The following is an 18,516-nucleotide window of genomic DNA, read 5'->3' as shown; positions in this document are numbered from 1 at the left end:
AAAGAGACATTTGGAAAACAGGAAAAAAAATCCTGAGAAGAAATAAATATCATTATAATTCTTATAAAAAGGGAAGGAAAATAATCTCCTGCTTCACTTCTGCCACAAAAGGGTTACTTTAGGAAAAGGAATCCAATGCATAGAGAGAGAAAGCCTAACCTGGTTTGTTGCTCCTCCTCCTTCAGTCCTTCCCTGAACAAAGACATAAATGCCTATGGGGGTAAAACTTCATATAAACCATTTATGGGATCCAATAATTTGTGGATCTCACACACACACACACATGCATATACCATATAATGTTTAGGCAAACACTCAAAAAAGCAATACGCAAGTGCACCTATAGAACGGAGTAGGTGCTTTACATACAGAAAGTCGCCTGCAACAAGTTTATTTTGCCAATTCATTGCCTGAACTTTCTTTCAGGTAAGTTTCCTAGATTACTGGGATGGTACAGAAAAATAAATTTCAAAATCAACAATAACAGAGGATTTGAACCTCCAGTAACATCCAACCTTAATTATATAAAATTAAACATTCAGTATTGATTGATTGAATCGGAAGGCTTAGATTGTTATAGTAATAAATTATGATCTTTCTTTTTTTTTATGAGTATAAATTATCATCTTTCTTTTCTTTTTGTAAGTATAAATTATCACCTTTCTGAAAGTACAACTACCAGAGCTAGTTCAAAAACACACACATTCGCATAGGCATTCATGGTACTTAACATGTACATGACATACCATTAGCTTCACAAAGAAAACCACCTTTCCTATCAATTCACATGCACTTCAAGCCCTATTATTGTGCAAGAAGTCCAGTAATTACTAAAGATTTCCAAGGCTTTAAAATGCACTGCATGAGTGTAATTAATGTACCATACCCCTATGGCCCTATCAACAATAAATTATGTTAAGAATTAAGAAAAAGTGGCTGTACAGCCTCTACTGATATTTGTCTTCGCCAATGCTACCTCAAGCGCACAATTTTGCTCAGAAAAACAAAAGGCCAAACCAATTTGAGTTGATTTTAGCATGGGCATCTCTACTATCAATTATCTTCTATAAATGTGTGAAGCAAAAGCCCCAATAAAGAGTAGCACATTACCACACCGTTGTTTATTGTGTGGCTTGTAAACTTCAATGACACAAAATACACATAATTGTTTCCTCTAGGACTGATTTTTGTATCTAAAGGAAATTCCTAAGGTGTCAAAGCATATTTGGTGCAATTTGACGATCTTCAGTTGCTTCTAAAGTTTCCAATGTTTGTCCAAGCTTCAAGGAAACCACGGTAACATTTTTTTTTTGGTTATGCCAAGTTAATTAGCTACTCACAAAGTGATTATAAAGACTCTTCATAACAAATACTCTTCATGACAGGAAATAGTCGATACAAGGCAAATTTTTTTTGTATTGACGCCTTCATTAGGGAAGATCCTCACGATAGACAACCTACAGAAACGCCACATCATAGTCATGGATTGGTGTTGCATATGCAAAAAGAGTGGAGAATCCATAGATCATCTACTACTTCATTGTGAGATTGCTACGACATTGTGGAATGACTTCTTTGCTCAGATGCGATTAGCTTGGGTGATGCCGAAAAGGGTAATTGACCTCCTAGCTTCCTGGCGAGGCATCCGAGGCAACCCTCATATTGCAACAGTGTAGAAGATGGTCCCAATCTGTCTATGGTCGTGTATTTGGAGGGAGAGGAATGCAAGAAGCTTTGAAGATTGAGGGTGGTTGATGGATGAGCATAGAAGTTTATTTTTCAATACTTTACTCCATTGGTCGATTATAATTGATTTTAACACCTTGTTCCAATGGTCGATTGTAATTGATTTCAATGGCATGACCATTCATAAATTTCTTGTATCAGTTGAACATCACTCCTAGGCGTTGCTCTTGTATATGACCCATGTACTTGGGCTTTGCCTACTCTTATGATCAATAAAATTTTATTTACGGATAAATAAATATTAAAAAAATTGATTTTAATGACATGTCTTTTCATGACTTCGTTGTATCGCTAAACTAGCATGCATAGGCAACACTCTTGTATATGTCCCATATACTTGAGCCTTTGTCTATTTTAAGCTCAATAAAATTATGTATATCGAGTTACCTATCTGTGTGGAAAATGTGATATGGGTGATGCCTGCTATGGTGACTGAGCTATTGGCCAGTTGGGGGATGCCGGGTGGACTACCACAGATCAAAGCTATGTGGAAAACGGTTCCAATCTGTGTTATGTGGTGCATATGGTGAGAGCGTAATGAGCGGATTTTCGAAGACAAGGAGCGGACACTATTGGAGCTTCGCTCTCTTTTTTTTCACCTCTCTAGTCCTTTGGGCCATTGCTGTAGACTTTAATGGCCAAAATATGCACAATTTTCTTATTTCTTCTTTAGCAACTTAGATAGGTTTTATCTCTTGTATAACTTCTTGTTTTACTTGGGCTATGCCTATTCGTATTAATACTATCGTTTACCTATCAAAAAAAAAAAAATTATGTATATCGATTAAAAAAAAATAGACGATACAACAAGAAAGATTAAAAACAAGTGATGAATGGAGAAATCAAGCCATAATATCTTGCAAAAGACACTTAGGTACTGTTTGGCCATTTGAATTTTTCATCTCAAACACAAAATTCTCATCTCATCATTACAACTTTTCCAAATCCCCATATAAAATATAATAAATAATTCAATTTTTTCTTAACTTTTTCAAATCTCAAAATAATAATAATATTAAAATATAATATTTTAATATTTAATCTTAAAACTCAAAATTCTCATCTGAAAATTCTCAGTAGCCAAACAGAACCTTATTTTCATAGATCCTTACAAGTAGATAGTTACAGCTTCCATGGTACTAGATTCTCATACATCAGAAAATATTTAACTCCTTCATTAAAATTTGAACTAATTCTCTGCCAGGAAACAAGACTGGAGGTTAAAGTGCATCTGACGTGATACTTAAATCAACTAATCTAGAAAAGTTTGAAAGAAGTTAAGGACAGACTCTGAAAACTAGAAGAATAATGTATGTAATCATTTTTCTTTCTTATTCATGCTTTGGATAAAGTTTCAGTTGCTTGTTAAATACATGGCTATAAAATGAACAGGTAAATTTCATATCTTCAATCTCTAAAACATACCGTGTCCCTGCAAAATGCCGAGAGCGCCTTGAAACCAGAGACACACTGAAGTCCCTCCCATAAATTGATAGCCTCATCTGCCACCATCAAGTTCAATAGAATTGATTGAAGAACTAAAAACTTGTTATGCTCAAGTAATAACAATAAGATGAAGAAATCACGTATCATGAGTTCAATTCTAGACAAGGGTAAAAGGGCACAACTGCTTTTAAAATATAAATTCTACTTCCATGAAATAAAATTTCAGGAGGTATTCACAGCAGATGGATATAGCACACCTAGTCAATCATAATTACTAAAGAATAAGCACAAAATGTTATCACATAGTGATAATATAAAAATATGTTGCATAACACATGCTATGCACAAGATTGTAGGCATCGTGTCACGTACCATGGGTGCTACATTACGATCTAGTATTACTATCTATACATCAATTTTAACATCAATAAAATAAAGGCAGAGCACAATTAATCCCTCAAAACCTTAAGTAGATTGTGTCACTATGAAGCGTTGCAGTTTGTAACCAGAAGTAGAAGCAAGGAAGCCTTAGGATATTGATTGTATGCTGTAGGAGTCAAAGGGAATTATTGTAATTATAAAAGATGATGCAAATTGGTTGGATTATTAAAAAATAAAAACAAAAAATAAATAAAAATAAAAAATAAAAAAAAGATGATGCAAATTGGCTCTTTCCACTATCCATGGGGGTTATATCGAGCCTTGTTATGTAACTGTGTCATTAAGTGCGGTCGCCCAGCATTACATCTTAATTATAAACATAATATCTATTCACTGCTAGTTGTTTTATGACTAGTTACAAAAGCAGTCAGTGGGTACTGAACCCCCAGCCACACCCCTCCAACCCATTTTCTTATTAAGGGACAAGATGCCTTTTTCTTCTTCCTCTTCTTCTTCTTTTGTGATTAGGACATGCTAGCAAAGTGAAGTTGCTTGGTTTGTGTCAAAAGTAATGATAGAAGCTTCTTTCTTTTAGTTGACAGATGTTACCAAGTGGATTAGGCAATTATTGCTCGTTGTGCAACGAGTAGGGTTTTTGCCAAAATCAGTAACAAATATCTAGATTACATTCAAGTAATAAGAGAGCCTTATATGTAAACTGCAAGGATGACAAATAAGCATAGATTGACATGTGATGAAATGCAGAACAATTACAATACAAAGAGATGATAAAGAGAGTCTCATACCTGCCTAAAATGGCCATGAACTAATGCTATCGTCCAGATGGTGTTCGTGCATCTTGATCTAATTGCTTGTGTTAAATAAGCATTCCACACAAATATATTGTCAAATGGCATCCCTTCTTCACCCGTTAACAGCACATTTCTCTGCAGACTTTGCATTATAGGATATGTATAGCTATAGAAAAAATCTTTGGTCATATCAACACTGGATAAGAGTTTCTTGTACCTGAATTGAAAGAAAGAAAGCAAAAATAATTTTTTTTTATAGGTATGAAATACAGCAAAAATAATAATTGCTAAAATGTTCTCTTACTAAACCATTTTTTTTATATAAGTAAACAATTGTATTAATAGAATAGGCGGAGCCCAAGTACACAAAATGGTATACAAGAGAAAACACCTATTTAGGAAGAAGAAAAGAAAATAAGAACGAATACAGAATACAGAAAGAAGACAAGAGAACGATTGGATGCTCGGTCTCACAAAATACAGAAGTTGAAAGAACTTCTCTAAACTACCAACTTCCCAGTCTTGAGCTGCCCTTCTAAAGATTATGTTCCACTGTATTTGATCCCTAGCTATTACCATAAAATCAGCCACTGAAACTTCTTTCTCACATGCCATCCTGAATACTGAAGGGAATAAAATGTTTTAGTGTATTATTTCCACACCATATGTTGCTCCAAAATTTTATTCTAGAACCATCTCTCAACACAAGTCTAGTGTGACAATAGAACACCTCCCATCCCTAACTGATATGCTTCCAAATCTCCACTCTGTGAGGCCCAGTTTACCTCTCTACTACACCAACCCCACCAACACACTTCCATATTTATAACCAATCACCAACTTCCATAGAGCTTCCAGTTCCGTGCTATATTGCCACAACCATTTTCCACACCATTTGCCAAGTATTACCCAACCCTCCCATGGGAAGTGGGGAACACACCTTAGGTTCTGCTTGGTAAGTGAGATGAAAATTTTGAGTTTAAGATGAAATATTAAAATATTATATTTTAATATTATTATTGTTTTGGGATTTGAAAAAGTTAAGAAAAAGTTAAATTATTTATTATATTTTATATGGGGATTTGGGAAAGTTGTAATGATGAGATGAGAATTTTGAGTTTGAGATGAAAATTTTTGTTTATCAAACCGAACTTTAGTCTATTTGACTAGATGGAATTTAAAGTCATCCCCCATGCCACTCCAAAGGAAGTCTCTATACAGTTTCTCAATCCGAATTGCCACACTTGCTGGAATTGGGAATAGAGATAAAAAAATACGTTGGTAGATTAAAGAAAGTACTTTTGATTATAGTGATCCTGCCCCCTTTCGACAAATACAGTCTCTTCCAACCAACTAATCTAAGCTAGATCTTCTCGATCACTGTATCCCATATTGTTACAGTCCTTGAGGCAGCCCCCAACGATAAACCCAGTAATTCATACGTAGAGCAGACACCTTGCATCCTAAAGTGTTAGCCAATTGTCTGATATTACGAACATTACCAACTCACCAATTCTAATTTTTCAAGGTTCACTTTCAAACCCGATGCCACTTCAAAGCAAATTAGGAGTGCCCTCAGTGCCCACAATTGGTTTCATTCTGCCTCATAGAATATAAGCGTATCATCTACAAATAACAAATGAGAAATGTTAATAGTACTCCTAGTGGGGTCACCAACCGAGAATCCAGCCATGAAACCACTGCAAACCAACACCGAAGTCATTCTGCTCAATGCCTCCATAACAATAACAAAGAGGAGTGGAGACAATGGATCCCCTTATCTAAGACCTCGCAAACTGCTAAAGAAGCCAATTGGACTACCATTTACTAGCAGAGAGAATCTCATTGTTTCTATGCACCATCTAATCCACAAGCACCATCTCTCCCCAAACCCACACCTCCCAAACAAGTAGAATAGGAAATCCCAATTAACATGATCATATGTCTTCTCCATATCTAACTTATATAGGATCCCCGAGTTACCCGATTTTTGTCTGCTATCTAGACACTCATTGGCAATGAAGACTGAATCTAGGATTTTCCTTCCTCATACAAATGCATTTTGGGGTTTTGTAATAATCTTCCCCAACAACTCCCCTAATCAGTTTGCAAGCACCTTAGAGATGATCTTATACACCTCACTCAAAAGACTACTGAGCCAAAAATCTTTGACATCCAATGCTCCAATCTTCTTAGGAATTAAAGCTATAAATGTGGCGTTAAGGCTTTTTTCAGATTTTTCAGCCATGAACAGCTCCTAAAACACCTTCATTAAATCCCCCTTCACCTCTTCCCAACAAGTTTGGAAGAATCCCATAGAAAATCCATCCGGCCTAGGTGCTTTGTCTTTGGCCATTTTCCTCACCACATCATGAACCTCCACCTCCTCGAAAGGCCTCTCCAACCTCGAGGCATCCTATGGGTCAATAGAATCAAAAGCTAAACCATTGAGCTTGGCCCACCACCCCATTTGTTCTGTAAGCAAATGTTCAAAGAAACCAACAACATGATCTCTAATTACAGGGGCTTCGGTACAAGCTGCACCCTCTATATTCAGCATCTTTATAGTGTTGGTTCTCCTGTGAGAATTGGTCACTTTATGAAAGAATTTTGTCCTTCCATCCCCTTCTTTAAACCATAGAGCTCTCGATTTTTGGCGCAACAAAATCTCTTCCAGCAAAATACTCTCTAATTCAGTAACCGCCTCTGAATTTCGAGATATTTCTTCCAAGGAAAGCGCTCGGCCCTCTTGTGTCCTCTCTAGCTCCTGAAGCTCTTCCAATATGGACTTCTTTCGTTTCCCTATGTTGCCAAAAGACTGTCTGTTCCAAATCTTCAAGTCATTTTTTAAATCTTTCAGTTTACTTGCAAGAATGAAACTAGGGGTTCCATCAAATTGATATGAGGACCACTGCTGCCGAATCTTGTCCACAAAACATTCGGTCTTCATCCACATATTTTCGAATTTAAAATACTAACGCCCTCCTTGGATACCACCACAATCAAGTAATATAGGAAAATGATCCGAGTACAGACGTGACAACCTCCTTTGACATACTTCCAGATACTAAGCTTCCCAATTCGATGATACTAAAAATTTGTCCAATCTAGACCACGTATGATTATTTGACCACGTGAATGCCCTCCCATGAGAGGGATGTCCACCATATTCAAGTAGAATATAAATTTAGAGAATTCTATCATTGCTGGTCGAATTCTACTATCTCTTGTGTGTTCACTTGAAAATCTTACAACATTAAAGTCATCACCTATACACCATGGTAATTCCCACCAGCTATATACTCCAGCAAATTCTTCCCATAACATACTTCTATTGCTGTCCAAGTTTGGCCCATAGATACCAACAAAGGCCCACATAAAAGTATCTTCCACACTTCTAAAAGAACATGCCACTGTGTACTCCCCTATAAAGTCCTACATTCTCTCCACCACTCTTCTATCCCACATCACTAATACACCTCCCAAAGCCCCATCAGCTGCAAGATAAGCTCAATCCACATATGTACAACTCCATATACTTCGAACAATTCTTCTTGTAACATATTTCAATTTAGTTTCCTGTAAGCATACGATGTCCGCCCTCCACTCACAAAGCAAGTTTTTTATATGAAAACGTTTATTTGCCTCGTTAAGCTCGTGGACATTCCAAGAAACAATTTTAGGCTTCATAAAACAGGTACTATTCCCTCCCTTTAGTTCTCTCTTGACTTTCACCGCCCTCATAATTAAGAGACCACGTTAGCCTCTTTAGCTCCCTCTGCTTTTTAGAATCTGATTTTTTAAAATCAACATGACCAGCTTCAGTAGTTTGTATGACCCAAAGGGTCTAAAAATACATATACCTACTTTCACACATGACGATAATCATATACATATCAACAGGCCAAGAGGAGAGGTACAGCCATGGATAGGCATAGATAAATCTCCCAAAGATCAATGATCCCGGGATAATGTAACACCCAGACCCAGAGTGATTTTATTTTATTTATTTTTTATTATTATTATTATCATTATTATTGTTATAAACTTGAGATATGTTTTGAAATAGATTTTAAGATGATATTTGTTGTTGATTGAGTTTCATCCTCTATCCCAAAATTTTATCCCGTTAGTTTTCATTTCAGTTTGAATACGACCCCTGAATTGAATTCAAACTCTCAACTTTAGACTTTATCGAATTTCTCCTCAAGACTCACAGCATCTCCCTCTCCCTCATCTATAAATCCCACATGATCCTTGGTATTAAACACAAAAACATCTGGAGAAAATATACACATTCCAGCCCAACGTAACAGCCCCTACAATCGAGAAAACCACTTTCACAGCCAATCAAGACAACCAACTCGCCGGAAACAGCCACAGAAATCGCCGGCCAGCCCAACTCCGGTGAACCCACTCCCTTCCGACAAGCCCACTGCCATCCGCCACCCTCCCCTCCCTCTTTTGCCTGTCGGCTTGACAGACTCTCTCTCTCTCTCTCTCTCTCTCTCTCTCTCTCTCTCTCTCTCTCTGGTATTGCACCACCTTTCCGGGAAGGCCAGTGGCGTCACCAGTCACTCCCAGCCACCCCAGAGCTGTCGTCGCTTCAATTCCCTCTCGGTAAGCATCGAACGGCCATTTGTTTCTTTTTCTTTGTTTGGTTCCAATGATACGTAATGTGAGCCACTCCCGTAAGTTCTTCCTTCATTTTAATTGTTTTGTTCCAAACTTCCCAAAAAGCTCCTCAATGCTTCCATAATCACATGTAAGCCCTCTGACCATTAGCCTATAGCTTCCTGAACCAGATTCTTTTTATTACAATGACCTTTGGGCTTTAAGCCATTCGACCAAGTAGTTTCCTTTTAAGGGTGTTGGGCCTAGGTTTTTTTATAAACCCATTAGACTTAGTTTTTTACTGGACTTGTTTAATTTGGGTGGGCTTGTTTTACTATTTATTTTTTTAGAAAATATTTATTATTTAAAGTAAGTTGATTTTATAAATTAACATACTGTTTATTGTGAGTTGATGGTGTTTTACGAGAAACTGTTTTAGTGTATTGAGTGGGCTGTTTTACTTAAATAAATATATTAGTCATAGACTTGTTTTTTATAGAAAATATTTAAGGGCTTTTAAACATATTTTAAAGTATTCTTTTATATTGTCTCAACCTATTATTTTAGTTAATATTCCAAGTAACCTTTAACTAGATTTTTTTTATAAAGTTATTAAGATATATGTTTACACATAATATTAAGTATTATGATATGAGTTTTGGAATTTTATTATTTTATGAAATCTTTGTATATTTGAATATTTATTAAATTATCCCTTTGGTATTATTTAAGTATCTATTACTTATCAAAAAAAAAATATTTAAGTATCTAGAATGCCACGACACGTTTTTCTAGAAATATTAGTAACAATTAGTGCCTCGTATAGGTCACGAGCTACGGCGTGAGATTGTGAAAGCAGCACTAAGAGGTAATTAGTATGATCATATAATTGCATTTGTATTGTAAATTCTCTAATGGTATATGAAAATATGATGTTTCTCTACACTACGCTACGAGCTAAGTCAAGGTTAGATTCCCTTCATGATCTTTGATGAATTATGAGATTATGCTTGTATGAATGAATTGTTGTTTGATGGAGTAAATAATTCTAAAATCATATGAAAGCCATGAGATGTTCATTAAGTCAAGTATGCCATGTAATAAAGTAGCTAGATTATGTATGCCATGCTCATTTAGTACCTAGATCATGTATGCCATGTTCATGTAGTGATTAAATCATATATGCTATGTAATGTCATTTAGATCAAGTATGTTATGTAAAGTTCATATAGATCTCAGATCATGTATGCCATGGAATGTTTATGTTTAGATCATATTGTGCCATGTACAAGAATATGCCATGTTATGCTATGCCATGTATAAGGATATGCCATGTTATTCTATGCCATTTACAAGTATATGCCATGCTAGAAAAGTTCATGATATTAAATAAGTTCTTATGCATTAAGAAAGATAAGATGTTTAAGGGTGACACAGACCTAAGCATATTCACCACAAGCTATGTTAAGACGGTGCTACGGACCTTAGCGTGGTTCACCATATGTTAAGTGAAACACGGACCTAAGTGTGTTTCACTTCAAGTTATGTTAAGGATGACACGAACCTAAGCGTGTTCATCACAAGTTATGTTAAGGATGGCACGGACCTAAACGTGTTCATCACAATATATGTTAAGGATGACACGGACCTAAACATGTTTATTACAAATTATGTTAAGGGTGACACGGATCTAAGCGTGTTCACCACAACTTATGTTCTGCAGTGCCACGGACTCAAGCGTAGTTCACCTTATGTTAAGCGAAACACAGACTCAAGCGTGTTTCGCTCCATGTTATGACAAGCTATGAGGTGCCACAAACTCAAGCGTGGTTCACCATATAATAAGTGAAAGACAAGTTAAACAAGTATTTTATGCATTCATGTTATATGTTTGTCATGATTATGTATGTTTCCGCTCATGTTGATGATGAATAGACATGCTAGGAGAATCTGGGAATGATATATGTTGTTTGAAGAGTCTTTCAAAAATTAAATCTTGTTAAGTTATGTTTTACGGTATGATATACTAATTACTGAGTATTCGACTCATTTTTTGTTTGTTTCTTTGTTTCTTTGTTCTCCTCTATGTTTAAATGTCACAGATGATGGTTGTAAGAACGTAAAGTTGGAGGACCAGTAGTAGATCTAGTGCAAGGACTTAGTTCTTTTATGTTTTTTTGGATAAAAAGTCACACGTAGGGTTAGTTTATGTTTTTATTTTACATTTTCAGTTTTAAGTTTTCAAAAAAAAGTTATGTTCAGTTTAATTAATGTTTTCAATAAATGCGGTATTTCAGGATATGAATCTCTTTACCGAACAATATGTTATGTATGTTAGTAACATCTCTATCCTACGGGAACGGGGTGTTACAGATAATGTTGGATGAGACTTTGGGGTTTGCACCCAATAGATTCCTAAGCCTTTTTCTCTTTTGGTTTTTTAGAGTAAGCATTTTTTCTGGTAAGCTCCCTCAGCAAAATATGATTGTCATTCACAAAAACAGGTGCCACAGTTCCAAGTCTGCAATCTAAGGAAAAGCAAAAGGCTTTGATGGTGAGATATCTTTTTTCCCGCCTAATTAAGTGAATCTTGTGTCCATAGAATTAATATCACCATAGATATCATGCCCTATGACAATCTATTAAGCTATTCTTGACACGATAATCTCTTGAACATGAATTAGACAAGGGTTATACCTACCTTCTCTTATGAAAGGAAACTGCATATATAAAAGAAAATTACCTTAGCTCTGTTTTAGAATGGGCTACATCAGTTTGAACCGAGACATGAGGGATCGTGATTAATTGGCTCTCATCTATACTATAAATTGCATGACCACATATGCATCCAATCTGCCGACGCTTGGTCACCAGAATCAAATAATAAGACTCCAGAAACTTAATGCAACCTAAAACCACCAAAAGCATATATATTTTTCTAATTTAGTAAAAACACCAAGGATTGAAACACCCAAATGAGCCCAAACCTGTAGTACTTTGATATTTACCCACAATACCAAAAACCTTTGCCACGGGGGCGAGACCCCCGGTGGCACGATTCCCTTCATCAATGCGCTGAAGCAAGTTCTTGATTTCCTTTGGTGAATACACCACTGGGTCTTCACTGATGTTGAGATCAGACGGCTCACTACGGTCGATCTTCAACACCCGGAACAACCTCTTACTGCGATCACTCCCAATTAGATAAAATCTCTGTGTATAGAGCCCAAACCCCAATGTTAAAAAATAAGCTAACGATATAACAGTAGGGAAAGGAAGAATTAAAAACTATGAATCTTATGCTTTTGTTGCGGTAGTCTTCGGGAAGATGAAAAAGTTGCATTCGAGGAGATTATGCAGAAATTTAATTTTTTATCTCAGGTACCAAACGATCAAAAAATAATAAAATTCCCGGTTCTTTTAAGATAATCTTTATGCAACCAAACAGAGCTCAAGTTTAAGAACGAAATAAATATGGCTCAGTTTCATGCCAAAGAAAAAGACAACGAAATTCATTTGGTAGGGTTCAATCACCAATAGATCTTAAAAACATCACTCACGTTTATTTCGCAGTCCCCAATAAATGAATGACCCTAATTCAGAAAGGGGGAAAAAAACTAAAGTCCCATGTTTGCGTAGGTTTAGGAAATAAATAAAATTTTATTTTTAAAAAAATAATATTGTCTCTCATCAAGCAAGCAGGAATGACGTTACCTGTCTGGTCTCGTAGAGTCTGAACTTCTCGAGAGAGTATGGGTTGGGATCGACTTCGGGGTCACTGGAAGGATGGACTTTGGCAGAATGATGGTAAGGCGGGATACCGGAACTGGAATTCGAATTCTCTGATTTCGCCATGGAATCGAATTTCGCTCACTCACAAAACTAAAGAAAGAGAATGGATTTTAGATTTGGCCTGGACATGCGGAATCTGGGTTTTGGGGCTGAAATTTCTGGTGAAAATGGAATGAAGGGAAGGGTGGTTGTTTGGGTAATTCAGGCTATATTCAGCGGTTTCTTTATGATTTACTTATTTTATTCTATATAACCATGGAATGGAAAGGCTTCTGAGGAAAGATAAAGTGAAATTGGCAAATTGCGGTTTTTTTAGAGATGTTTTGGGGAAAGGGATCGGACGAGAAACCAGTGACTAGTAATGAAATATTCAAACTTTCTATTAATTATCTTCACATTATACCTTATATATAAGTTTTTTTGTCTTATTAAATATATATAGTGTATATATATATATATATGATATGTAAAAAAATTTAATTAATTTAAGAAAAATAAAATTCAAAAATTTAAAAATTTAAAAAAATATTAAAATAAGTATAGTGTCAGTATATAGAGATGATGAATAGTAAAACTTGAATTGAATTAAAATATTTTATTAAGTTCTTTAGAAAGTTATGATAATGAGTTGAGTTAAGATAAAATGAGATAAAAGTTTAATAAAATATTATTATCATATTATTTTTGTTTTATTGTCTAAAAAAGTTAATTTGTTCATCATATTTAATTAAAAAGTTTAAAAATGTTGTAATGTTTAGATGAGTTAAGAGTATTTTTTTTAATCCAGACAAGGCCTAAAAAAGAAAATTAAATAAATAAAAATATTATAAAGTTAAAATATAATTTTTTATATAATTTTATTTTAAATTTTTAAAAATCTATATAATTTTTATGTTTTGTTTAGAAATTTGAAAATATTATAATGGTTAAATAATGATTAGATAAGAAAGTTGAAAATTTAAAATTAAAAAATATTTGTATTAAAGTGATGTTTGGAAATGAAATTAAAAGAAAATTTAAGAGTGAGACTATTTTGTGATCTTAAATGATTTGTAAATAATAGTGAATATTTTGTAAATAACAATGAATTATTTTTAAATAATAGTGAAGTAGTGTGAGACTATTCCACTTACCAAATATAGCCTAAAATTATATGAGATAATTTGTGTTCTCAAACAAACTCTAGCCATTCCGCACCCCTGTCGATTATTTCTTCATATAAAAATTCATACAATTTGTTTTCATAAATTTTAGGGTGATGCTTTTACTTCAGTTATGCTATTTTTTTATTTTTATCATTATGTACATACTTTTTGTCTAACCTTTTTGTTAGGTGGTAAATTACCACGGGATTCAAAATAGTTTCCAATAGCAATCATTAGAGAACAAAGAAAGAGAGGGAGAGGAGACAGAGAGGTAAATGATGGTATCAAGGTATCAGGAGAAAAATAGGTAAGGTGACATAGAGGAAGGGAAGGATGGGAGATAAAAGGGGAGGGACTTGTGACTTCAAGGGACTTTTGGGCAATCTTCTAAAACAATGCTTATTCAACCTCTAGACATATATTCTAGTAGTAGAGTTAGGAGTAGAAAGAGTGACCTTCATAATCTATTATAGTGAGGATGAGAGACCATGAGAGAATGTAAAACAAGTTTATTATAACATATTTTCACATCCTCAAACCCTTACGGACGTAGGTCCAGTGCCGAACTACGTAAATATGCTTGTTCATCTCTCTTTACTTTTATTACATTTATTTATTGTTCAATGTCATGGGTTTACGCACAAATACCGCATAGGTTCACCAGACCACTATCGAAGGCCCGCACATCACCAATCCAGGTTCAACACAACCTTAGCGAGGCTGAAGATGGATCCTTCTCCTCTTTCGGTCTATTATGCCATTTTTTGCGTTAATATTTTTTTATTATTGAATAACCATTTTAAAACTACCATTGTCATCAAAATTACAAATAAAACGTGTTTAGATGAGATTAATTTTAGAAAAATAATAATATATACAATTTCTAAATATAAAAAGCCTTGTGCATGTCTTTTACAAAAGAGAAAAAGAAAAAAAGATCTCATTATGAAAAAAATGAGCCCATTTTTCTAAAAAAAGCTTAGGGGTGTTAACCGCACCCTATGAGGCAGGGTTGCCCCTTTCTGCACCCCACCCTCGCATGGGTGGAAAGTAGGGTTTGCCCCCCTCCCTAGGATCGGCAAACCCTCCCTAGGATCCAACCCCTCACACTGGGGGTGGGGCCTCTATTTCCGAAGCCGAAGTACAGAGGCAGACCACTAAACTGTCTACCCCTAGTCCACCACACACCACCTAGAGTCGTGGAAAAAATAAATAAAAAACCTTTTTACAACATGGTCAAAACCCACAACAAATCCAAACCAAAATATAAATACACATTCCACAACAAAATTCACAATAAATCCACAATTTTAAAAAAAATCTTAAACTACTAAAAAAATTTAAAATCCTTACCAAACAACAAATTGGTCCAATAGAGAGAGACAAAAAGATATATATATATATATAGTATAGTGGCGAGAGGGAGAGAGGCTCTACTGCGACAAGAGTGGAAATACAGAGGGGGGAAACTAGAAAGAAAAGTTGTAGGGGGAGAGAGGTTAAGTTTAACTTCACTCCCACCCAAAATGAAGACTTTTCACTGTCTATTTAAAAAATAAAATGAATTTCACAAAAAATGATGATGTTTCGTATTTTATTTTTGAACAAATTTAATTTCATTATAAAAACGACATCATTTTAATAACGAATTTATTAATTTTTATTATATATGGGTGGGTATGGGCCTAGCCCACTACTACCTAGACCGAGGTGGGGCGCTGGACACGGGGTGGCGGGGGCAGTGCCATGCCACTCACACCTAAAAAATATTGTGCAATGATCATGCATTTGAGGTTTGTCCCTAACATTATATGTGATGTTATTAGAATTAGGGATGAACATTTAAAATCATCACCGATCCCACCCGATAGTTTCAACTCGGCCAACAAAATTTTAACCTGCTCGAAGCAAAGCAAATCGGAAGTGGGTATTTCCATTTTCTAACTGTTTGATGCCGAGTCGGTTTAGGTAATTAACCGTTAATCAAATTTCAACTCCCGTCGATTAATGCAATTGTGTCTTTATGTAGCTTTTCCTTCTCTGCAACCAAAATTTCACTCACCTAAAAAATATTCAAAGCTCTCTGTGCGTCGAGGTATCTTCCCTCCGATCACTTCTTCATTCTCAAAAAATCCATACGTCAAGTTCCACCCTAGACGATTGAGTCTCCTAGACCCAAAGAGTTTCTGACATCAAGGTTGATACTCTTTTTGTTGGCTTCCATGTCGTGTAGGTAAGCCTGCTCCTTCAGGTCTATATATATTTTGAAAGAGCTTGAGAACAAGTCGTTCATCTTGGCTCAAGTTTACAAACCACTATTCTCACTTTTTATGCAAATGCAATCTAAAAAAATTGAAGTAATCTAATATGGTCCTTTTTTCTCATATAACTTAAGTTTTAGAGGGTTTTGGAATGTGGGAAAAAGTAAAAGTTGTCGCAAGAAACGAATGTACATACGTAAGGCGAAGTATCCTTATTTTTGGCTTCTTATGAGTATTACAAGTATTGAGTCTATGGACAGGTCTTAACTGTGTTATTGAATACTCATGAATCTATATTTCAAAGCCTTTTTTTATGAACGATGGTTTATAGTAGTATGTGTACCCATATTTCAAGGCACCACATCGTTGCAAAGCTCCACCACAATCCTCCATTCCAGTTTTCCTCCTTTGCTTATGTCTAGAAAGCACCGTTAACTACTTATCTTTGTATCTCCCAATATCTATTTGTCTTTTTTTCTGGACTCCTCTTTAACCGAACTCTAAAACTCGCCACGATAAACTCAAGCGTCTCATTTCCTTCTCGACTTTTGTCGCTACTTGAGTTTCATTCCAGCTATGCAGAGCTATTTAATGGTTGTCCCCACCCAGGTCCCAGACAACCATCGTAGAGACGTGGAGTGTTGTTTACTATTTATTCTGAGATCAAGTCGGAATAACCGCTTTTGTTCGAATCTATTTCGAATTTGGCTCATTGGATAACAGTAAAAATTTGAAATTTCTCATTTTAGAAAGCGCTACTCTCGAGCTGGGTGGATGAATAGTCCTAATTAGAATGAGACTTGTTATGATTTTTTGTTTAACTAATAAATCATTAAGAGAGTTGGGATATTATTGTTAATTTAAATTTGTATCGGTAGCAAAATAAATTGTTAAAGCACCATATTCGGTATTTGTGCCCTTATCTTCTTCTGTACAAAAATACTTGTTAGTTGAGAGAGAGAGAGAGAGAGCCGTGGCTGTGGTTTTGGCATTGGGGTGTAGTTGGGTGTCACGAGGTTCTCGTCATGTACTAGTGCAGGCTTCAACTTGCAACGGAAAATTATAAGCCCACGTGATTACTGTTCACCTCTAAAAACGTTTATTTTACACTAAACTAATATATTTGTGTGACTTTATTAAATATAATATTCTTAAATCTACAAAGTTTGTTTTATTCTTATAAAACAAACTTTGTAGATTTATAAATATTTTAATATATAGTTTTGATACGCGCGCGCTTATGCATTCAATCACAAATTTATACATGATCATGAGTAGGTGGTTCCAGCATATTGGGTCGATGCCAAAAGCCTAAAATCAATTAAAATATGGATGTGGAGTGGAGAGCTTAATGGATCATGATCACGATTCACAACAAGATACATGCAATACATGATGAGGCCGGGATATATCGATCAAAGTATTTATTATTTATATATATATATATATATATGTATTTTTGCCTTGATTTCCGAGCTAGGACGCCAGCTAGCATGCATCATGCCTTATATATATATATATATATATATATATGCTGACTACATGCGATTCCAATAATATTTAAACATCAAACAAATTATCTATATATGCGCGCATTTCTTTCGGGCAAAGGATAACGTAAATTGGTGAATGGCGTGAATCGGCCATATTATTTTTTAAATTATAATGCTGCAATGCATAAACGTACGGAAGTATATATATATGGACCATATAAAGAAGCTAATTATTTCAGCTTAATTAATAATGTTATTGATTTTGTTACTCATGTATGCATAAGTCGGAAAGATTAATTAAAAATATTGTTATAGTTTTTTTTTTCTTTTTCTTTTTCTTTTTTTAAAAAATATTGTTTCAATTCTTTTCCTTTTACCGACCCTCTAATATATATATATATCACTACAAGAAAAAAAATCTTTTGCAGCGATTTTAAGATTGTTGGAAATAAAATCGCTGTAATAGGTTATCAATTGCAATGATTTTAATGTTGCCGCTGCATTTTAGCATTAAGTTTTGAAACTAGTTTTTTGCAGCGACTTTTTTTATTTTTTGTAACGAAAAAATTCGCCACATTATCTATACTGGACTTTTGCAACAATTTTTCACTTTTTACAATGGAAAAAATGGCTGCAAATGGTATATATTGTATTGCAATAAAACTTAAATCGTTGGGAATGTTTTTAAAAGCGACAGACAATTTTAATTTCTCTCCTCCTCTCCCCTTCAATTTTCCCTCGTACACTCAGATATTTCCTCGTACAATTAGATATCCCGATTCCCCTTTCTTCATTTTCGTTCTTACTGCAACTGACCATTTCGATT

The 18,516-nt window shown here is 35.0% G+C and overlaps 1 protein-coding gene across 4 annotated transcripts in view; it reads right to left on the bottom strand.

The window, feature by feature from the left end:
- The window catches only part of LOC122319286 (phosphatidylinositol-3-phosphatase SAC1), a 32,734-nt gene extending 19,566 nt beyond the window's left edge, over nucleotides 1–13,168 (bottom strand). For 2 of the 4 annotated variants that reach the window (XM_043137280.1, XM_043137282.1), the window contains exons 1-6: nucleotides 12,714–13,168; nucleotides 12,008–12,212; nucleotides 11,743–11,908; nucleotides 4,380–4,602; nucleotides 3,172–3,248; nucleotides 160–192 (exon numbers count right to left, since the gene is read on the bottom strand). In XM_043137280.1, coding sequence (XP_042993214.1) covers nucleotides 160–192; nucleotides 3,172–3,248; nucleotides 4,380–4,602; nucleotides 11,743–11,908; nucleotides 12,008–12,212; nucleotides 12,714–12,854 — 845 coding nt within the window. In that variant the 5' untranslated portion in view covers nucleotides 12,855–13,168. The remainder of the gene's footprint in view (nucleotides 1–159; nucleotides 193–3,171; nucleotides 3,249–4,379; nucleotides 4,603–11,742; nucleotides 11,909–12,007; nucleotides 12,213–12,713) is intronic. The other 2 variants (XM_043137279.1, XM_043137281.1) reach the window with 2 other exon arrangements.
- Between the last annotated feature and the right edge of the window lie 5,348 nt (nucleotides 13,169–18,516).

Source organism: Carya illinoinensis, chromosome 8 (assembly GCF_018687715.1).
Source record: "Carya illinoinensis cultivar Pawnee chromosome 8, C.illinoinensisPawnee_v1, whole genome shotgun sequence".
In the NCBI taxonomy this organism is placed as follows: Eukaryota; Viridiplantae; Streptophyta; class Magnoliopsida; order Fagales; family Juglandaceae; genus Carya; species Carya illinoinensis.
Note: the sequence above shows the minus strand (reverse complement) of the source record. Positions and strands in the feature narration are given on the sequence as shown.